This window comes from Perissodus microlepis, chromosome 20, assembly GCF_051167445.1.
Source record: "Perissodus microlepis isolate ML-2025 ecotype Zambia chromosome 20, ASM5116744v1, whole genome shotgun sequence".
NCBI lineage: Eukaryota > Metazoa > Chordata > Actinopteri > Cichliformes > Cichlidae > Perissodus > Perissodus microlepis.
Window position 1 is genome coordinate 6274814 of NC_140480.1, and position 22402 is coordinate 6297215.

Sequence of the window (22402 nt, forward strand, 5' to 3'; positions counted from 1 at the left end):
CCACATTTTGTACTTAGTACACTGTTTGGAATGGAGCCCTTAAATCTTGCTGGTGGTTTTGAGTTTAGAGCAGCTTATTATTAAGACATACCACCTAGCCTTTTAGCTGTCTAATAGTAATTTTAGGGAAATATGTTTTTTCTTTCTTTGTCTGTGATCACATTAGATGCATTATGAGTGTTGCTGGTGACAGCCAGCAGTCGGTGGGTGCAGACACATTATCAGTCTTATATGCTATGCAAACCTTCATAAATTGCAAGCTGTCAGAGTTGCAGCTTTTAGGCATGAAATTACAAAATCGAATCTAACAAGGGAGTTCATTTCCTGTATTGTTGTCCTGTCTCATATCTCCCTAAATTTATTTTTTACATTTTCTACTTGGAAATCGTAAAAGGGTTCCCCAGTTTTTTACAGTTTTCTTTTTGTGTGTGTGTGGATGCAACCAAAAGAGGCAAAAAAAAAATCCTGTTATCTTACCTGGGTTTTTTTGTTTGTTTTTTTGCTTCTACATAACAACAGCCAGCATAAACAGATAAAATGCTGTGTTTACGTTTGTTCTAGTCAGTTAATCAGGCCTGGCTTTTGTGAATCTGAGTGATCATCCAGCTTCCAATTGTCCATCTATCAGCACGCAGACTGTCCAGCCAGCTGGTGCCTGCTGGGTTGAAGAGGCAGACTGGGCAAGGCTAGATGTCACAGTGGTGGCAGGTGGGAGCCACCATCAGGTATCGTAATGCCCGCTGGCACAGGCGAGACTGTCTCGAAGCAGCATGACTTGGTAGAGAGAGAGGGGGAGAAAGAGGGAGGGGGAGGCATCTTGATCCATGCGTATGCCAACCCTGACAAATTGGATAAAGCCTCCAGTGGACTGGCACAGTAGATGTAGAGGGCAGAGGGAGGGAGGGAGGGAAGAGGGTGTTGGTTAGCAGATGTGTGTGTCATCACAGGCCTGGCATCATGCTGAAGGGGAGGAAACATTATTTACACTAATGTACGTAAACAGACAGATACATGCAGACGCAGTGCAAAAGTTGACGTCTGTGTGCGTATGTGAGGACCTTCACTTTCATAGCAAGGCTAAAAATACTGCCTATGGTTCTGTTTTCACAGGTGCACACACTGCCTGTCTAGGTGTACTTTTCATCCTCTACCTCATTAGTTTTTCACATGTCTTAACCAGATTTTTAAAATTTATTTTGCCTCTATTATTTATTTGAAAAGTCACTCGAATTTCAGTTCTTCTGGTGCATCTTCGTCTTCAGGCTTGTCTTTAAATTCTACGAATACTGCATCATCAATTGTAATATAGTTGTTGTTCTATGTTCATTTGTCTATAGTAGTTCATGTACATTGGTTAAAGTATGTGCATAAGTTACAATAATGACTATTTTTTTTAATAACAAATTTCAATCAGTTATATTCAACCGTAAATTAAAGTTCACTTTCATACCTTTTCAAGCACAAAATAGGTGGCAAACTGTCAAAGAAAGTGCAGGTGTGCATTGAGTATTCTGCGCCAGTATGTCATACCTTAAGTTGATAGCTGAAGTTGCTCATTTACATTAAACTAAGGCAATTAGAGATTTCTCACAGTTGGTTTAAACTCTAAAAAGATGAAAATAGCTCAAAATGTTCATTCTGAGATGTAACCCCTTTTTGTCATCTTGCAATCCTTTTCAAGATTTTCTGTGAATGCAGATTAGCTCATTCAAATTTAATAATTGGCTGGACAGAAAATATAAAAGAAAAAAAAAAGGCTCTAACAAGCCATGTTAGGGGAACAGTGTTTTACTGGTTCCACTATCCTGTCGCTCACTGTGGTGCAGCTTTTGTTATGAAGTAAAGTAATGCAAAAAGTAATCTATTACACATAATACACAGAGCCCCTTTCTTAAAAATAATGCAGTAGGTTACTTAATTACTCCCAGGAGAAAGTATTTTGTTTGACTACTTGTTACATTTATTTTTTTCGTTTCTCTATAAAATGACCTGAAACGTGTTGTCTCATCATCATTATAGTTAGCAAAAAGCAACAACAAAAAACTATGCAGCTACAAACACAGAAATCACAAATACAAAAACTCTACAAAAGTCAAACGTTACATCAGTCATCTCAGTGTCCAAGAAAAATGGATGAACATGATCAGTTGTTGACACGTGACTTAAGCGACTCTTAAGTCATTCTTAAACCATTCACTGAAATATGGGAAAAGCTCACCTGCAGGGGGTCCACCTGCAGGATACCAGTACTAACTGCTGTAGTAAATGTTGCCTCTTGCACTAAAAATAATCTAAGCAAGCTACGCTTAATCTGGACATAAAAATAACTACTGTATCCAAGCAGTGTCCATCACTTTTATTTGCTTCTTAAAACAAGTTATGATGTAATTGGTGTTTTTTATAGTGGGTTTATTTCTGTTCCTGTTTCCTATATGTGTGGCTTGTCTAATTTATTTTTGTTCTGCTTCATTAAAAAAAGAGTTTTGCCTGTGCCCTGTTGTAAATATCTATTCTTGAAAAGATTTATTAAAGCTACAAAATTTGTAGTACAAAGTGCGAGTGGATAAACTGCCAGTACTTTCTTCCAGTTGGCATTGTAGACTCTGACCCGTGCTCTTGTGGAGAAGCTCCACTTGGTGCTACTAGTGTTGCTGGTGGTGGACCACCTTTTTACTCTTGAGCCAGACAGACTTCCAAAAACTCACGAAAACTTCTAAAAACGACTTAGCTGAGCATCAAGCACTAGAAACGTCTGTTAGGACAACAAAAAAATCAAAACTCTTAAAAATTTCCTGCATGTTCTGGTTGTATCTTAGTAGCTGGATTTTATCTGAGACATGACAAAAAGATAGGTACTGCCAGCTGCTGTGTCAGTCTAGAGGTAGTCATGATACTTCGTCTCTCTCAAGTGAAGAGGCTTTGTCTCGTAGCTCTCATCTAAACAAGGAGAGTTCACCCAGAGTTCAAAAGGAAGTTGAGAGGGAGAGCAAGATTTTTGCTTCCCCCCTGTGTCAGTCACTCCCCACCTTTTGAGTCTTAATCCTCTCAGAAGAGAAGTTGTTGGTTTGACAGCTGGTAGGTTGCAGATTCTTCCTATCAGCCACTTTTTTTTGAAACACGTATGCTGTAAACAAGGATTTGTCATCTTAGGGAATATCAAGAGGAATCTTTGACTCAGTCAGCCTCAGGGAATGACGTTCTTACTTATTTATCCACTTATTTGCTTGTCAGTGATGCAGATTATAAGTAAAGCTCTCCAGTGCATCTGGGTAATTAAAACCCTTGTGGTGTAGTTTAGAACAAACTCTATCATTTAGAAGTGGTACAGGGCTGACCGAGCACCACTTATTTTGAGGGGGATTTGGAGAAGAAAAGGTCTAGGGGTGGATATCAGAGATTGACATATGATTTTGTTCCATATTATAAGTGGGGTAAAACACTGCATAGGTTTTGAGTGTCACTGAAAAAGTTTCAGCATTTTTACATCTGAAAAAATGCTTGCCTATGAGTCAGGTGAGCAGAAGCTCCGCTGTCGGGAGTTTGACAGACAGTTTTCCAATGCATTGTCAGAAAAAAACATGCTAGCTTTAATAGAAAGAGTTGCAAAGCCTACAAGCATGTGATTCAGATGGGCTGGAAAAACTGGTACTTCCTATCCCAATAAAATATTTTCTAAAACTTCTTTTGGGACTTGAGTGTATTTAAGTCTGTGGGTCTTGCTTATGATAAGGCTAATATGGATCTGGTGGCTGGAAGCCCTTCTGCAAGGTTCATTGGTGCTTGTATGAATGCCTGCATGGATGAACACATGCACGCGCACAGACACACATGCAGCATTTGTGGGTTCTACTCTGTGCAGTGAGTGATCTGTCTGTTGGGATATTCTGTGGTCGTTAGCTGATGTGCCTGGCTGTGTAGATGGAATTGATTTCTGGTTCAGACCATAAAGTACAATGCTACAGCTTTTCACTGTCAGAATCTACAAGGCTATTACCTTGAAAGGAAGTTGATGCTGCTGTTGAACAGATTCATGGATAATGCAGTTGTTATAGAAAAAAAAAAGACAATTCCACAGTCACCTATTGGGCTATGGTGCTATCACTGTGTTAATTCAGTCTTTGCCACATTACATTTTTCTTTCTTACTTTTTTGCTGATGCATTAATATTGATACAAAAAGGTCTGTAAAGGTTTGGTCCAAAATATTTCTGTATTTGTTTGGTTTGTTTCTCCCCCCGTGTCCATAAATGTTAATAACAGTAAATATAAGTCAGTATAAGAGATTAGTTTTCATGCTTTGGAATGACTGAAGTATTAAAAAAGCAGCCATTACAAAATTTCTTCATTGTCTTCTCCATGTCTTCATTTATCGGCTATCACAAAAGCCAGTAACATTGTATCAACAAATAGCTAATACTGGCCGATATATCAGTCGGTATATTGGTATTCCTTCTATATTGGCAGGCACTAATAAGCTTTGAATCAAAACTGGAACACATTTTTCTGCCAGTCAGGGTTTTTTTTGTAGTTTAAAAGAGACTGAGACACTTAGGCTACGTTCACACTGCAGGGGAAAGCGCATCAAATCCGACTTTTTTGACCCTATGCTACCCATATACAATCATGGTATGACAGTGTGAACGGCACAAATCCGATATTTTCAAATCCGACCTGGGTCACTTTCGTATGTGGTACTGAATCCGATACATATCCGATGTTTTAGAAAGCGACTGCTGTTTGAACGGTCATGTCGCATTAAATCCGTCTTTTACGCCACTGACACAAGACAGACGCCAATTATCAGCGCTGGAGAAGCGCCCGAGAAGACATCGCGAACCCTTCCTGGCCATCCAGCATAGATGTCAGTGAAACTGTGGGGAAGACAGCGTTGGAGAAACGTAAACATTTTTGTACTGTATTATGTGCAGATTCTGACAGAAATCTGCAACTATCCTTTGAAGCATCCATCCTCCCTAAAACAGCAATAAGGATAATTATTAGGCCATATGTAAATAACAAAATAACATAAAATAACGTAAAGTCCGAAACAAGTCAAACAATACTGTTTGGACTGGATCTAAACAGAGCGCGTTGTGTGTGACGTCTTATTTTGCGCATGCGGGCCACTTTGAGGGTTCACACTACAGAGCGTTTGCTGTCACATTTTATTTGTAGTGTGAACAAGCAGACAAAAAAAATCGGATTTGATCAAAAAATCAGAATTGAGCATTAAGACCTGCAGTGTGAACGTAGCCTTAATTTCTGCCTTTTTATGTTTTAGAAATAACTACAACCAGACATAATAACTTACTTATCAATAAGCACTGGTGTCATACTATTTTTGCCTATAGTTAAATGTTGTGTCATGCACTGACGGTATCACATATTGCAACAGATTTGAAACTATCAACTCATGGAGGTCAGTGCAGCACAAATGTGCAGCTTTTAGTGCATGGAGATACTTGAATTTTTACCCTGAAAATGATGTGTTTATTTTAGCTTGTGAGTTGTGAATTGCTGTAAAGAAGTCCTTGGCTCTAAGAGATGCTAACTGCCAGTGTACTTACTTAGTAATTACTGTACTATAAAAACCCAATGTCATAATAAAGACTTGACTCTACTCTACCAGACAGTGTCATATTAAAGATATGTGCTTGTAGCTGTGTTTGGATATCTGTTAGTACATCTTGTTATTGTAAGAATATCCTAGAGATTGATGCTTGCATTTGTATCCAAAGCAATAAGCTGCTTATATTAGATTTTAAATCCTTCAAATCGCCAAACAGGATCCTGGCTTTTGTTCCAGAGTCCATAATCGGACCCTTCATGCAAAGTTTATTTGGATTCTCTGATGGATTGCCAAGAACTCGTAACCTTTTAAAGTCTGATAATTCTGCAGCTTGTAATGTGATCAGTGTTTTCTCTTTGCATAGCTTACTTGAGAGGATAAATAAACAGCTTTTATTGGTGGATAAAATGGCTTGAGAGGAGGAATAAAGTCTCACCTTATAGAAGATTGATCTTTGTCGATGGTGATGTGCCAGGCTGTGCAATGACTGTCTCCGTCCACAGCATTGACGTACAGCAGGCTTAGTGCTTAGATATTGCTCTGCTGCTTGGGGGTGTCAGAGCTGTGCTTCCAGGCTTATGCACTACACAGTCCAAGCCTAAGTGTATCAGTGCTTCATTGATTGTAGGCCTCTTAGAGTTCTTGCTTGTTAGTGTATTTTACGGTCAGTGTGGTGTAGCCTTTATGAACCACAATTTCACATTTTTAGTTTATTCACAGACAAAAATTAAACAAACAATATCCCCAAATACTATTGTCCTATTGTCATTGTAATATTGAACAATGTTATCGTACATTGCACGTTTTTCTCTTATCGCGCAGGCCTGATTAAAGTCATGTCAAGGTGTTGGACACATGTTGCTGTAGATTTGTTTTGTTGCACTTCACTTATTTGCTGATGTGCCATATGGTGTATTACACAGAGCCATCTGCTCAGTTGTCCTCATAAACTGTTTGGAAAAGGGCTGGTGCTTTCACAAAACACTTGCGGGTGATTGGATGAGCCATCGATAACAGCCCATTTCCGTCTGACTTTATGCAGTCAGATCAATGAACCATAGAACAATCTTACAAGCTTCCAAGCAGTCAGTGTAGTTAGTCAAGTATTGTTAGCATGTAGTCTTGCTATTTCTTTTTGAAGATAAGCCACTCACAGGTAGTCACTGTTTTTGTAAAAGTTGAAGACTGGAAAAATGTTTTATCTCTACATCATAATTCTGGGAATCTTGCATGAATCCAGCTGGCTTGCAAGGACGTGTCTTTTAAGACTGCATATCAATTCTTAGTGTCTGTCTTATGAAAGAAAATATGTCCCAGTGTTGATTTGGTCTTGCTTACTTTTTCTTGCACTTACCTATTCAGGTGCTTCCAGCCTGGCCTTCACTGACCAGTTCAGAGATACTGAAAGATAAATATGCACTTTTAATAACAAAGGGCCCATCATTATCAAAGAGAAAACTGACTTGTGATTATGCAGTGGAAACATTTCCATTTTCCTTGTGGTCGTTAACCATTGTTATTCATGCTCTTCCTCTCGTGTCATGTTGTGTGAAGTATTTGTTACAGCTTCAGTTTGATGCTGCTTCTGATTTTTTTTTCCATTCCACTGTTTAACGATTTATATTCTGAAATACAGAAATATTAATGCAAATATATAATTCAAGCCATAAGTATCTGGACTACAGTCTGTGTGACATGTTGGTCCATGTTGAAAGATACTGAACCCCGGATTGGCTCAGAGGCTTCAATCGGTGTACGTGATTATTAAAGCATTATACGATTCTCTGTGGGAATGAGTAAAATGTGGCACTCAGGGCGCTTTGAGTGATCAATAGGACCAGAAAAGCTCCCTATAAATAACAGTCTCTTAACATTAGTGGCACCTTGTTGCTGGCTCCCTAAAGTCTGCGAGGCTGTAGGGGGCTTTGCTTTGCTGCCACAGATCAGAGCATTGCTTGAGGATTAAGTGTTTGCCTCCAGTCTAGCAGTACAGCTATCATAGCCACACGATTACGCTATCAAAGCTCATGCACATGCCTCAGCACAAGTCTGCGCAGCACCCAGATGTTATCAGCTTCACAAAATGCAGAGCTCTCAATCATGTAGAGGAGCCCATTTGTGCCTTCTATAGGTGTGCGTGATGGTTGCACCTTTGTGGATCCTCCCTGATTGTGTCAGGGTACATGCTGCTTAGGGCACCGAGAGATGTATTGTGAGTTTTCTCTGCTCATTAGGATTCCGCAGTGCCCACTGACTGAGGCTGAAATGAGAAGAAGCGATGAGAGGGAGAGGCAGTGAAGGGCTAGAAATAGATCAAAACTAAACTGGAGTAGAGAGTACTGGTGGGCACGAGGAGGGAAGGAATGTTGGCCCCTGTAAGTCAGTTGGCCCCGGACATGCTAAATGGAGCTGTCTGACTGGATTTCAGATAGAGAGGCACCCAGCAGAAAGACGGCAACGGTGAAAGAGCTAGCTAGCTAGCTAGCTAATAATGGGGCGCATTTAGGAATGCTGATAAGACTAAGAAGGGGTTGTGATTGGAAAGGATGAAGATTATAGGAACCCTCAAGCTTTCCTCTGCTCTCTATTTTCTTTCACTTCATCTCTTTCCTCCCTGTTATCTCACTTCAGTTTTGTTATTCTGATTAGTAGCTAGATAAGAGGCTCATGACTCTTATATTTTCTGCTCCATTAGTCTAACTCGCTTCGTGCAAAAGGTCTGTGACAGTGGCCAAGTGCCTTTCTGTCATCTCTCTCTTTCTTTCTTTTTTCTATTATAAAGCCTTTCATTCTAGATCTTTATTCAGTGTTTCACATTTTTAAATATTGCAGCCTACAGTTTGCAAAGAAATAAGAAATAAGTGTGAGTGAGGTCATCAGCAGATGACTTCCCAAAGCATGCTCTCTTATGTTGCAATTATGCATGAAAAAAATGGTTTAAACTGATGTGAGAAGGGCGCATACAATATCCAAATAAGATAATTACAACTTTTTAAAAAATGTGACCTCGAGTTCAGCGAGTCCAGTGCCCCACTCGATCCCTCTGCTGTCTCTTTCTCTCCTTACAGACCATTAGCACTGCACCGGCTGTTCTGAAGCTGCGCGGATGGATGACATTTAAGAAACGTCGCCTTTAGTCATTCCTCTTCTTCGTTCTCCTTGTCCGTTAACCTTTCTGTCTCCCTACCTTCATCCCTCTACATTTTCATTTCTCACTTCTCCTCCTCATTTGCTGTTCCTTCTCCCTCCCATCCTTCTGTAAATTGCAGTTTCACTCGGGCAGTGCTTTTCTTTGTTTCCCATCTTTTAGCTCCCATATCTGTTCTTCTTCTGTCTCTGTTTGTCTTTCACTCGCTTGTGCATTTCTGTGACTCCATAAGTGGAAAAGGAAGCAAATAGAGCGAAGCAGTGAGGTAGAACCCTCTACCTCATCTGGTAATGAGCCTGGAAAGTTCCCAGTCAAAAGTACACCGTCTCCATGGAGACTGAGGTAAAGTTGCTGGCACTGCCTTCGCCCAGTGTCTTTGAAGAGCCTGGCTAGAGTAAACAATACCAAGGTCAACAATCCCAGGGGTCTGTTTGACCATCTGCAACCACAAAGACTCAGCAGTCTTTGAGGATGTTGTGGGTGCTTGTTGTTTTGCCGGCTTTTTCGTCCAGGTCCTTTTCATTAAGCTCGCCGGACCACCCTCATATCACTTCCCACCCATCTCACTTTGTTTTTCTTTAGCTTTAAGCCTCTAACTTGTCATTTTAGTGTTTTATTTCTTTCTTTGTCCCAGGGTGAACTTACATAACCTCTTTTTATTTCCAGGCCACAGATGAACAGCTCCATATAGCCATAGCTCACCATATTTAATGCAAAATTGCTTGTGTGTTCCTTAAGGGGATGCAGATTTAAAATTCGTGTTTGGTTATATTATTTAGGACTTTGTTGTTGTTTTTTTAGTGCTGTGCCCTCTTTGTGATGCCTGTTCTCTGCCACTTCACCCTTTCTCACCTCCCCCAGGGGCCACCGCCATTTATTGTTCGATTTAATTATTAATGTTCTTAATTCTAGATGAGGGAACAAAGCTGCTATGACATTATTTGTGCCTTTGAGCTCTGAGTCCTTGGCTCTCTTGTGCAGTTGCTGCTTCAGAGTCACAAGTCATTACTAGTTGCCTAATTACATATTGAGGCACCTTCCCACACACACAAAGCATAGGCGGGTGGTTTTGTCACATTTCGTTGTCAAGTCTGTCTTTCTTGCACTGTGAGATTACTGTAAACTGTAGGTCACATTTGGTACTGGTGTGTGTGTGTGAAGCTGTGTCTTGGAAATATCACAAAATGGAGGTCTTTGTGGCTTAGTTGCAAGCAGCGAATTTCCTCTACGACTAAACTAGGGAACTAAAGAAAAATAAGTAAACCAACGTTAAGCCTACCCAGTATTATTGTATAAGACAGTGTCTTTGAAATGAAAAGAAACCTTGACTGTAAAGACATACATATCTAAATTAATCCACATTAATGTCACAATTTTGAATCCGATACAATGTACAAAACTTTAGAGGGCCCAGTTTAAAAGCATTTACAAACTAAACCGGAGCATAAGGTAAAGAGCGAGGGGTGGAGGGAAGAGTTGAGCAAAGTAGTCAACATTTGCGTCGTAATATCTTCTCTATGCTAACTGAGTGAAGGGACGTTTGTTGTACAGACCTCTGCTTTCCTTTCACCAGTTAAGCATATGGGTCGAACTATGATATTATTTTAAATGTATCCATTTATATTTAAATGTGTCCATCCATGCATCCATCCATCTGTTCATTTTATTAACTGCTTATGAAACTCACTGGAGCTTATCCCAGCTGTCAAAGGGTGAGACGCTGGGTACACAGGTCAACAGTGTGTCACAGGACTAACAGAGAGTGACGGCAGCACTCATTTTGAATTTCAAGATATTTACCTACAAAACCATTAAAAATAAATATTGTGGTAGATATAATGGAAGCACCTTCTGTTTACACTAGGTCTTTGGCAATTAAACGATACAACAAATGAAGAAATAAAATGAGTATTAGTAGTAGTATTTTAGATCAGCAGGATATTTTAATACTGCTACATCACTATTCTTTTACCCCTATCAAAACTAACTGATTTTAAAGCTCACTGCTAGTCTGTGAGACCTAAAAGTATTTTTACGATTAACCTTTTGGCAGCTCACTATGACCTTTGACTGCTTCAGCTGCTGATGAGTTCAAAGTGTGTTAATGATGAAGACTAATTTGAGAGCGAGACAGAGAGAGAGAGTCAGTGTCTCTGCGTGAGAGTTTGAAGACCCTGAGCATTTCAGAAAACACTTTTGGAAGGATTCCACAGAGACATATGGCACTACAGCAAACTGCCCTGTGATGGGAGAGAGCCCTAAATTTTGTCAAGTGGCCTCAGCTGTGTCATTAGTCCCTGCGTTTCGGGAGATTGAATAACAAATCACTGGATGATGGTAGGGACAAATGTTTGCTAAACATAAGAAGATCACTAAGGAATTTCTGGCTGGACAAAAAACAACAGCAAGTGTTGATTGAAACACTCAAAGAAATTTGGATAGACTTGAACTAGGTTTTATGGAATAATTAACCAAAGCTAGGACTCTTGGGCACTTTGGATCAGCTGTTTCTCTTTTGCAAGAAAGGCGGAGCTCATTAACAAAAGATCACAGTACCAATAGTCTTGGATAGGCTGCTGAGAGCTGCTACAGGATCTGACAAACTTGACCTTGCACCTGCCATCATAGAGTTTTAGAAATATCCAACTGGTTTGAGGAGAACCTTAATCTTTCTGTGGTGAACCTAAACGTCTGTGTTAATTAGATTCTCCAGCAACACTGATCATAAGCAGACTTTTAAATCAAGTGAAGCTTGATAAGAAATATGGACAATACCAGAATAACCAGGAAAAAACTCAATATTCAAGACCATTTTCCCTACCACCGAGCTAACTTATTATAAAGTGTTGTTTTCTTTCTTTCTTTTTTTTTTTATTTTTAGAAAGATTAGAATAATACAAACAAAAACATCAATGACAGTATATATGTTTTTACATCATTGAAGCCATGCAAAACAAATTAGTTACATAACTGTAAATTAAATGTGAGAGATTTAAGTTTAAAATTTTCTACAAAATTTACAAAATTAAAAACAAAAAAGACAACAGTATTTATTAGGTGTTTTTGAGTTAGTGTTGTACTTCTGGTGACTTAGCGCTATGTTTGGTTGCTAGACGGCAATGTGAACTTAACACTTACATAACACTTTTTAGACACAAGAAATAGTATGATACTTTTAACACTGTCTATTAATGTTACAGGTGGGCAGGACTCATGATGTTTGCTAACAAATTATAAAACATTGCAAAACAAGTTATTTTTGTTGCTGTTAGCCATAGCTGCTAGCTTAACAGATTGCTAATGTGGCTGCTGGGTAGTTGCTAATAGATAAACGGCTAAAGTTAATGTGAGCAGACTAGGTAACACATACCATAACTGTTTTGTACTTCTATAAAATGTTTTTGAAACTGGAGCTTTACTGACCTCTCTCTAATTTTCTCAGAGTGTTATTCAGCGTCGTGAACAATAGAACTAGCGAGTGCAGGGGTCTATGTGTATGGTTGTGTGTTAGCTGGAGAAGGCAAAAACAGCACTGTTAGTAGTGATAATGTTGCAATTGAGTATCTAATCCAGGGATATCCTGGTATTTGGTGTCCAGATTTAAAATGCCATTAAAAGTATTAGTAATGGACACAGAAAAAGCAGCACCAGCACAAATGTTATCAAACCTCAGTAAAAAAAAAAAAGCATGAGAAGAATAGGCTCCAGCATGGGCAAGAGGATATTGTTGATATACCTTTTAAGATGAGGAGGTTTGGATATTTTTTAGTTGCACTGTATATGCTGGAAGCATACAGTTGAATACATTTTAAAGAAAACTACCTACTGTGCAAGTCTGCAGTAAACTTTTAAACCACAGTTAGCTCACTTATAATAGATGAGGCTTTATGTTTTGAAGCCTATAGATAACATTAGTATGATTAATGGGCTGCCGATCAAACAGTAAATGTCAGCTGTGGAGAAATATTCATCTATAAGCCTATACTCCATGAATTTGACTTCATCTTAATTCATCCCAGTGAAATCCATAAAAAAAACTCTTTACAGGAAAAGAAAGTTTTTATACATTTAAGACTTTGTTACATTGCATTTTTACAGGTGCTAAGAAATAGACTTTATAATATAATTTTTTTCCTACAGTATCATGCTTTGCCAACTAGATGTAAGAGTAGTCTGTTTAGATCAGACAGAATGGTAAGATTAATGCTTGTTTTTCCTTCTCCTAACCTTTATGCTACGGCCAATTTTAGACCCATATTACAGACTGAATAACATACAGTTATGTATTTTTCACAAGCTGTGTAACCACAGCATTTAGCAGTATCTTTGCAGTTACCTGACATTTTGCCCTCCGATGCCATGTTTATGTATAAATTGTACAGCCAGCCTGTCAGAATGTCCGATGCTATCCCAGATGCCACAGAGCATGTATCTAGACCTTAATTGGGGCTGAGGGTGAACCCACTGCAGATGGTATTTGCACTGTGTGATGAAGAGGATTTTCTGGGTTTACTGCAATCTGCAGTGCAGCTAATGGTGGAGAGGAGAGATGAGGAGAAAGGAAATTGGAAAAGAGAAATAGGGGAGATGGAAGGCGGAGAGAGCTGACAAAGAAAGTTACAAACATTCAGCGAGAAGACTGAAGCCAGGGATGTACAGAGAATTGGAAGGACTGTGAAAGACAGAAATATATGACATAAATCATAAACACAGAAAGAGCATATAAAACCCTTTTTTCTTTTTCCTAGTGATTGGTCATTATTTTCTAGCACTTCTGTTCTACCTGTATGACATAAAGATACCCTTTTTTTTTCACTCTATCTGGTGAATTTAAGCTAATTTAAGCTTAATCTAAGATGAAGCAGACCACACACTTCCTATGCATCCTATTTACATGCTGGACACTGGCACTCAAATCAAGTTGAAGGCTTAACCCACTCTTCATCACCCCCACACACACCCCCTTTAAATGTCTGCTCATCCTGTAATTGCCACTGATAGGATCTCCTAGAAACTCATTCAACTTCCTAATGTGCAAAGTTAACTTGATGAACTGTGAGCAATAATGCATCTGCGCCCCCCATCAGTCACCATTAAAACTGAGAGCTGGCCATTGCATCTCAATATAGCATTATTAGCAGGCGAGTTTCTCAGGCAGATAGATTGCCCTGCATGCTAAACGCGACACAAAGCCTCAGTGTCATCCTGAGAATAAACAGCCACTCCACTGTAAACTCTTTGAATGATCGTCAACTGTGATTAATGTGTGGGTTTACTCAGACTGATGAGTGGATCTTAGCTTAAGAAAGGGCAGCTGTAGGCGCTGTAACTTTTGCTGCAGTCTGTTGCCATAAGCTGAGTGCCGTCTTCTAAGATTCACATTGTATTCTGTGATATTTAAAACCGGCAGGATCCTTCAGTGGCACATCATTTTGCTCTGAGGCTCGCCGTGCTTGTAATTTCCACATGCAAAACAAGACTCTCAGGATACAACATGAAATTCACGGTTTATTTTTAACACAGTTGTGCTGTTTTTTGGGGGGGGGTTTTTTCCCAAAGAGACTTTCAGAATGGCCTTTTTTTCTGATGAACCAAAACAATAATGTTCCCCTTGACTCATACATGCAGCCCACACAGCAGCCCACAAATCTCAGTTCACTGCGCAGGATGATGCTCGTTCTCTTCTCCCTTTCATGCAGACATTTGATGAATGCTTCTGTATTTGACAGCCTCTGCCCAGTCTTCTTTTCACCATTTCCAGAGGCACCACGCTTATGTGTTATTTCCATTGTAATACTCGGGAGCTGAAGCTGTGATGTCAAAATGTAGCACAAACCAAGAAAATTGTGGTATACAGTGTATTGTACAATTTGAAGGAGATCGACTGTGAATGCTCTGCAGGGAAAAGCTATTAAATGCAGCAGTGGTCCAGAGTAAGCTGGAGAGACATGTTGAGGCAAAACACCAGTGTGTGGTGTGCTGGTGGGGGGAGATCACACTGAAGGAGGCACTGTCACATTAAAAAAAAAGAGTAGTTGACCCACTGGTTTTTCCAAAGTTTCTGTGCAGGTATGGCATTTTCATTGTGCGCATTTCATGGAAATGAATAAGTCTATGTATGTTAAAAATAATCCGAATCAGATCTTGTGTGGTTTCAGAGGGAGCTGTGTGAAACCTGAAGTGTGAGGCAGCCCTGTTTCATATCTGCCTTCTAAAAGTTATAAAAATGAAGAAATCTGGTGGTGTGGAGTAAGATAGAAGTGAACTTACAGACCTTTATTGTCTGCTCCTCATCGCTGCTTGAGGCTAGAAGCTCGAGGCTACAAAAGCGGCACCCTGCATAACTGAATGTCTCCATCTCTTACCGTCAGCTGTCTAGTTGAATTGAGGGTCATGCAAGTGTCAGGTTTTGATCCAGAAGAAAAATGCATAGAAAAATAAAGATGGTTCTGCTGCTTTGGTTAAAATTTTTTTTCGTTCTTTCTTTCTTTTTTTTTGCTCAACTCCAACTTAAGGGCCTTGGCCTTTAAGGAGCCAGTGCTCATACATAAACTGAACTTGTTCACAGCAGCTCGCAGGTATCTGTGCATTAGGAAACATATTAATGACATATTTGGTTTGCAGCCAGCCTCAAGTGGCAGTTTGAAGAACTGCAGTTTCTGGCATTTCTTCGCTGGTTTCATTTCTTTATTTAATTTTTTGTACCTGAAGACTGATTCAAGATCATAACCGATGTTGCATAATAGAAAAGGATATGGGAGAAATTAATTCCACTATGTTGTATTCATATATATCCAATATTAGTTTTGGAAAGAGCTCTCTAAGAGAAGTTTTTGTAGAAATGCCTTTTTTGCATTGCTAATATATGTAGCTATTTTTGAGCTCAACAGATTTTGAAAGATAAATACATGAACTGTATATATATATATATATATATATATATATATATATATATATATATATATATAGGGAGAAATAGGACCACGTTTCTCTATGGAGTTTGTTGACCTATTTATTACATAAAGAATAACAGTTTGATTTTCAGAAACTTTAAACTATGAACATCCTAAAAGCTCTCACATTCTTTTTTTAAGAAAGTGTTATAAAGCACTCTGCATGCTCTTTTCCTTTGATGAGATATTCCCTCTATACATGTTCTTCCTGTAGCAGTTTTTCTGTGTAGTATGTGTAAACTAATCAGATCATGTTGAACTAAAGCAACATGCGTACATCACAGCAGCACATTCCTCACCATCGACTGAGTAGGCCTTTGCGATTCAGAGGCAGCCCAGTCACCCCTCTTTCTCAATAACATGATGGATCGCAGGACAGCCCTTGTCTAGAAAAACAAAGCCAGCATTTAAGCTCCTAGCTGCCCACTGTTCTTTTCGGTTGTCCGTGGCATAAATCTCAGTCAGGGCATACACACGGTTTCCTCTAAGAGGGGTGAGAGGGGTTATTTGTTTCACTTTGCAGGGAGTCTGTGGGGGGTGAGCAGAGGAGAGTTCACCTTGTCTTTATGGAAGACTTTAGAGCCTGATGGAAGAGTTAGAAAAGCAGAAAGATACGGATGTGCCGTGCAATGCCTTATTCAAATGCTGACAGAATGAAAGACTTACAGGGCTACTAGGGGGTTGTAATTATTTGCTGTCCTTACATCAAAGTACAGATCACTTTATTTGCAATACATCATATTTCTGTGCAAAATACACTAAAATGCTTCACATCACTGACATCGCATCGCTTTTTCCCCGGGAGCAGGCGTGCACTCTCTCTCTCTCTCTCACACACACGCATATTAGCAGATAAAAAGGTAGCTAGGGATTGGTTCAACCACAACAACAGCTGCTCGTGTCTGACCACTGCCGTGTTAGCCAGCAGCCATCCGTGCAGTCTATGCACCGGAAGAGGCAGTTTATTGGCAGTCTCTGAAAGCATGTGCTTAGTTTGTACCAGACACACAAAACATTACTCTTACGTTACATAACACGGGGCTCTGTGCGGGTTATGTTGTAGTTATAATGTACTGCATCGGGGGTGTCAGCAGGTTCGTGGCACTGACATATTAAATGGCCCGATTATACATTTGTTTCATTTGTGGGAGTTGAAAGGGTTTTTGCTTGTTTCTGCTCGGCCTGTAAAATGTGCTGTACTGTGGAATGCATAGAGTATAACCTCTTTCTTCATGACAAAATAAACTCCATGAAACTCAGGAATACAGTGTGTATTAAAATGCAGTCATTAGGGTACTGTCTTCACACTTAATCCCCATCATCCCCCGAGAGACAAAGGGAAACTGTGAGCTCTATCCCTACAGATACTGCAAATGTCCAGACTTAGCAGGACTAACACACTCCAACCTCACTAAGCTATAGTATATATATATATATCGCAAAAAGGTAATTAATGGTGACACAAATGCAAAGTCAAGGGAAACTTGCAGAGGCAAACAGATATAGATTTGTGGGCACAAACTAAGTATGTTCACGGATGCCAGAAGTGGATGGAGGTTTTTCAGTTCAATATTTTCACTTGAATCAGATTAAAGAATGTTCTTGTTACTACACACTGTGTGCCATTATCCTACTATAAGTATCCCATTGCATTGCTAACATTTAGGGTAAAAATGTAACTTTCAGAAAGCTCTAAGTGGGATTTTAAAAAAGCAGCCCCCTTTTTAATTTGACCATTTCTATTCTTCTTTCTTAAACCAAAAAAAATCAGGTGACAAATTTTACTTTATCTTTGTTTTATGGCGTCAGCTTCATGAGGAGGAAGAGGCTGGGAAATAAAATACAATGCTAACACCGCAGTTTATTGAAATCCATTTAAACAAGCCACACACACACACACACACACACACACACACACACACACACACACACACACACACACACACACACACACAGACAAAATCATGTTGTCTTATTTCCATAGGAATTTTATGGACCTCAGATATGCTTTAAATGAACTCCACTTAAATGTTTGGCCCATGAGTGCAATTTATTAACTTAGTGACATTCTGTGTGTCTGCATGTGTGTGTGGTCCCTTGGTCAGGGCGTGTCTTTAGATGGTCATCAGGGGGGCAATGAGAGGATGCCTGGAATATGCACACAGACACACTCAGGCGCACTCACACACAGATTAAGCGGGTAAGCTGTACCGCTCATCTGGGATAAATGCGGTCAGAGAGGGAACAGCTGAGCAAACAGCTCCGGCAAGAGGCAGAGAGCAGAGTGAAGAGGGAGAGGGGGAAGCAGGGATGACGGACTATTCATCCCGGCGTAGTGTTGGTGACCGGCTGCCGCGTTGGATATGCATCAGCCCTCAACCTGGAAGAATGGGAACTGGTGGAGGTAATGGCTGATAAAAAAAAATATACTATACTCTGCGGCTAACAGGAGTGAGATTGGGAATCGCAGGGACAAACTGACTGGTTGGAATTTTATTTTTCACTTTTTATTTCTAATATGAAAGAAGGTAAAATGTCAGGTCTGTTCTGATTTTTTTAAAAATCAGTTTACTTTAATCTCTTTATTTAAAAAAAAAAAAAAGAAAAAAGTGGAAAAGTGATAGCATCATGTCACTGCTGTTAGTATTAGAAAAGAGTGATGATTAGAAAAGATTTCTTCTTTTTTTTGTCACATAAAAAAGCCCTTACATTTCTAATCTAAATTTTGGGAACACGCTCTCCTTTAATGTGACATGACACGTGCAGCACCAGATGTGGCACAGTGGTTAAGTGAGAGGAGGGATGTTTTTAATGACACACGAACAAGGATATTATGCCGAGACATGTACCCTTTGTTGCACAGTACGTTACGAGGGCAGATGGCTTGATGTCGATCAGTTATAAACCGATGAAACTGCCGTCTTTGGGTTGAAAAACAGTAACCTGCCACCTTAATCCTTTTCTCCATTGTATACAAATGAAAATGGCAGTAACTGTTAAAACAGTCTTAACCAAATTCTGCTTCTTTTTGATGCCAGGTTTGTTCTTGAATATCAGGTTTGGAGTGAATGCACCACAGTGCCTTTAAAGGAAGCCCTGATAGGGACGACTGGCTATGAGTTGCACTTTATTCAGCTCTACTGTAGTGCAAAACACATTAACCTATCTGTCATGTATCTGTGTAGAAAAGTCAAAAGTAGGTGGGGCTTAGTGCAGTTTAAGTTGCAAACTGAATTGAGACACTTAAAATCATGATTCATCTCGCAGTTTGTTAAGGTTGTCATCTACTGAACGCATTTCGTTGCCCAACTTAATATCCTTGCGCTTCAGTGTCAAGCTGCAGACTTTTGGAATTACCAGGTGAAAAATGAACTGTGATCCCACAGCCTCATTTTGGCACACTGACATTTCTGGGATGGACTTGTTGTCGCTGAACATGCTGTGCAAAACTGTACGGACAGGAGAAAAAAAACAAAACACAAAAAAAACTGTCAAAGGAATACCTGCTCAGCAATGATGCTCGAAACAAATATCGACTAGATCGTCTTGAAACATCACGATCACTCTTCTTTGTTTAGATTTTGACATACAAAGGGCTTTTGTTTCGTCTGGTTCTCAGCAATTGTTCCCTTTTTTTTGTCCGAAAAGATTTGATGTCTAAAAACAGTAGTTTGGGTTTGAGAAAAGGTGCTTGTTAGATCCTCCTCCTGCTGCATCAAGACACAGCACAGATGCACAGTCTATTAGGCAAGGCACTTGGGATCTGCTTTTGAACAAGCTGATGGATGTTTCCTTGCACGCTGGTGTTTTTATACTCTGATGCTGGGACAGAATACCACGTAGCTGGTTTGGGTGGTCTGTTAGGTCGGTAAAATATTTGTCCAGTGAGATCGATGGTTTTGCATTCTGCTTGTGTTTACTGGATCCCAAACTAAAATCTATGTCTTTATTATTTGGATATGATTAACAGAAAAACCATCATTGTAACCTAGTACTGTACATATATAACACAGTATCTCCAACCTTTCTCAGAAACGTGTCTCACTCATTGAAATGACTAAATGCTGTGTCTTCCTTTAGTAATCTCACTGGATTATATAGCATATAATTACTGCAACATATAGTTTAACAGAAGTTTGCATACGTGTATGTTCTTTTATTTTGTCTTTATCATTTTGACCAAACAACAGAACTTCCTCTTCCCGTGGCAGCAGCAGTCCTGGTACCTCCTGCTGTCACCTTGCCAGGAGAGCAGCTGATGCCGGTTATCAAATTCCCACTGGTTCTCCGTCCATCTCTTTGCCATTCATGTCTGGTGTACCAACCTCCTGCTGATGTCTCAGGGGTTCTCCCTTTTTAAATTGAGGTTAAATCAAATCAGCTCCCATGTCTACATGATTAGGCCTTACCAAATTGTTAATTATCCACAACAGGAGAGAGCTGATGAAAGCAAGGGGCAGTAAGAAGGTGGCAGGGGGATTTTGGGCACTTTGATAGTATCCTGTGGTAGAGTGCTCTGTGGTTATGAGAATTCTCTTTTGTCAGCTTCTCAAAGGTTCAGTTTTACAATCAGCGTGATTTAAATTTGTTCTAAAGCTGTTCAGTCCAAAAAAAGAAGAAAAATTAAGCTTTTTTACAGCACTGCCAAGCTTCAAACCAACAAGGTAAAAGTTTTTCTTTCCCTTTTGCCCTATAATGTGAGTCATTTGAAATTTAGCTCCAGTGCCTGAGCCTTCCTTCTGTTGCTCTGCCAGAAAACGGCTTCGTCGGGCTATTTCAGCGAGGCTTCAAAGATTACATTTCCCCATACTTGCTATTCTGGGAGTAAAATGGCCTTTGCGGTGTAACAGGCTTCTGATGGGAAGCCTTGGGTCAGTGTGACTTTTGGGACAGCAGATATTTGGACAGAGTGCACGTCTTTCCTGCTGTTCAGTGTTTGACACTCAAGAAATCTCACATGCACAGCAAATTCCAAGTTTCACATTATCTGACTTGTTTTGCTGTTTTTTTGGGTTTTTTTAATCTACATGATGGAGATTGAGAGCTGAACTGCTCATGCCCTAAACTTTGGTCGCATTCTTGGTAGTGTGTTTAATCAGCCCACACTCAGCCTTTTGCGTATAATCTCAAGAACCTTTGTTAATCCCCCAGATGTCTGCAAGCTTTTTTGCAGTAAGCTTTTGGAAAGCCACACTTTGCATGTGTGTTTGTGTGTATGCATTACCGCGCCTCTCAAGCTCTAGTGCATTTGCTGGCTTGAGTTTTGACCTCACTCAGCAGCAGTAATGAGCATGAGACCCGGTGTGATGGGCGTCGCACAATCTCCATGCATTATTTAACTAATGGTCAGGTGGCAGATGCTTTAGTGCTCGTGCTGAGACCAATATCCCAGTGAGCAAAGACTGCCCTCTTCAATCACCTCATTTTTTCCTGAGTAAGATCAGTGATGTTCACAATGATTTTTTTGGGTATCCTCCCAGCAGTTAATGCAGCCTCCCAGAGGCTTATGTTTAAAAGCTTGAAGTCACCTACAGTTTAATGGCTAATACACTGCACTCAGAGTACAGAAATAGCCATCGCATTTACATGATCAAAGCACCAAATTGGTCCACCCACACCAGGACAACAAAGCAAATCAGTACTGTTCATGGTTTCGTTTTGTTTCCATATGTTGGGTTAAATCATACATTTAATTTTATCTATATAAACATTAGATGATACAGGGACTCTTAGTTTTAACGTCTTACAATTGCTGACATTTTAAATAAAATCATTAGTAAATAATAGCTAATCGTACTCTTGCTTGACTTTGCACTGTTTTTGCCTTGCGGTACACCTCTGAGTGCTTAGCTGTGATTATGCCGGGCCTAATTTATCTGAAGCAACATGGGTTAGACGATTTGAGACAGATCAAAGTAATTAAGGAAATGAGATATCAATCTATTCTCTTTCTCTTAAGTAAAATCTTTTCTTCCGAATGTTCATACACTGAGCTGCGCGGCAGCAGCGTGCAGTGTCTGTTCATCTTTAGGCCAGCTGAGGCCCGAGCTTGGAGTCTATTGACACTAATTGCAGTCATTAGCTTGGCTTTTGGGGAGCGGCTCAGATGTTGTTTGGACGTAAACGTTCATGGTGACACATTCTGTTGTGTTGTGTGGTATCATCCACAGCTAACTGGAGCACCATAGAATGTTGGCTGGTGTAATTGGGAGATGTTAATTAGTCTATTGGAGGCTTGTACCCTCCTGTGTATTGCCTTTGTGCACTGCCCTTTCTGTGTACAAAGCCAACCTAATGCTTATGTCAGTGTAAATGTCTGATTGTGTGTGTACTTGTTTTACTGTATTTGTGGGGGTCCAGGATCCAAGAGCACACTCGTGGGGTCCAACCCCACAAGTTTAAACACTGGATTTTTTGGGTCAAGGTTTGGTTTAGGTTTGGGTTTTGCATCTAGTTTTGATCGTAAGGCTAAGATCAACCATGGAGCTCTATAAAAATTGTTAAACAAAAACATATATGTGTGTTTGTTTTTGTGTAAGGAAGAGCAAACTCATAGGACAGTGGAGTGTGTGTGTGTGTGTATGCGTATCTGTTTGCATCTACGCACACGACACTCTGGGGGTCTAATGAGACAGTCATTTGTTTAAGGTAATCACCAACTACTTTATGCCACCCGCTTCCCTTGGCATAGGGACAAGCCCTTTTATAAAAAGGTTGTTTGAATCACATTAGG

The 22402-nt window shown here is 39.9% G+C and overlaps 1 protein-coding gene across 5 annotated transcripts in view; it reads left to right on the plus strand.

Moving 5' to 3' along the window:
- The window catches only part of kazna (kazrin, periplakin interacting protein a), a 194732-nt gene that overhangs the window by 72709 nt on the left and 99621 nt on the right, over positions 1-22402 (plus strand). Inside the window, exon 1 of one of the 5 annotated variants that reach the window (XM_084917517.1) lies at positions 17821-18073. The exons of the other annotated variants lie outside the window; for them this stretch is intronic. Within the exon in view, the coding sequence (XP_084773643.1) occupies positions 17980-18073 (94 nt within the window). The 5' untranslated portion in view covers positions 17821-17979. Of the gene's footprint in view, positions 1-17820; positions 18074-22402 lie in introns of those variants that run through there. 5 annotated transcript variants of the gene reach the window in all.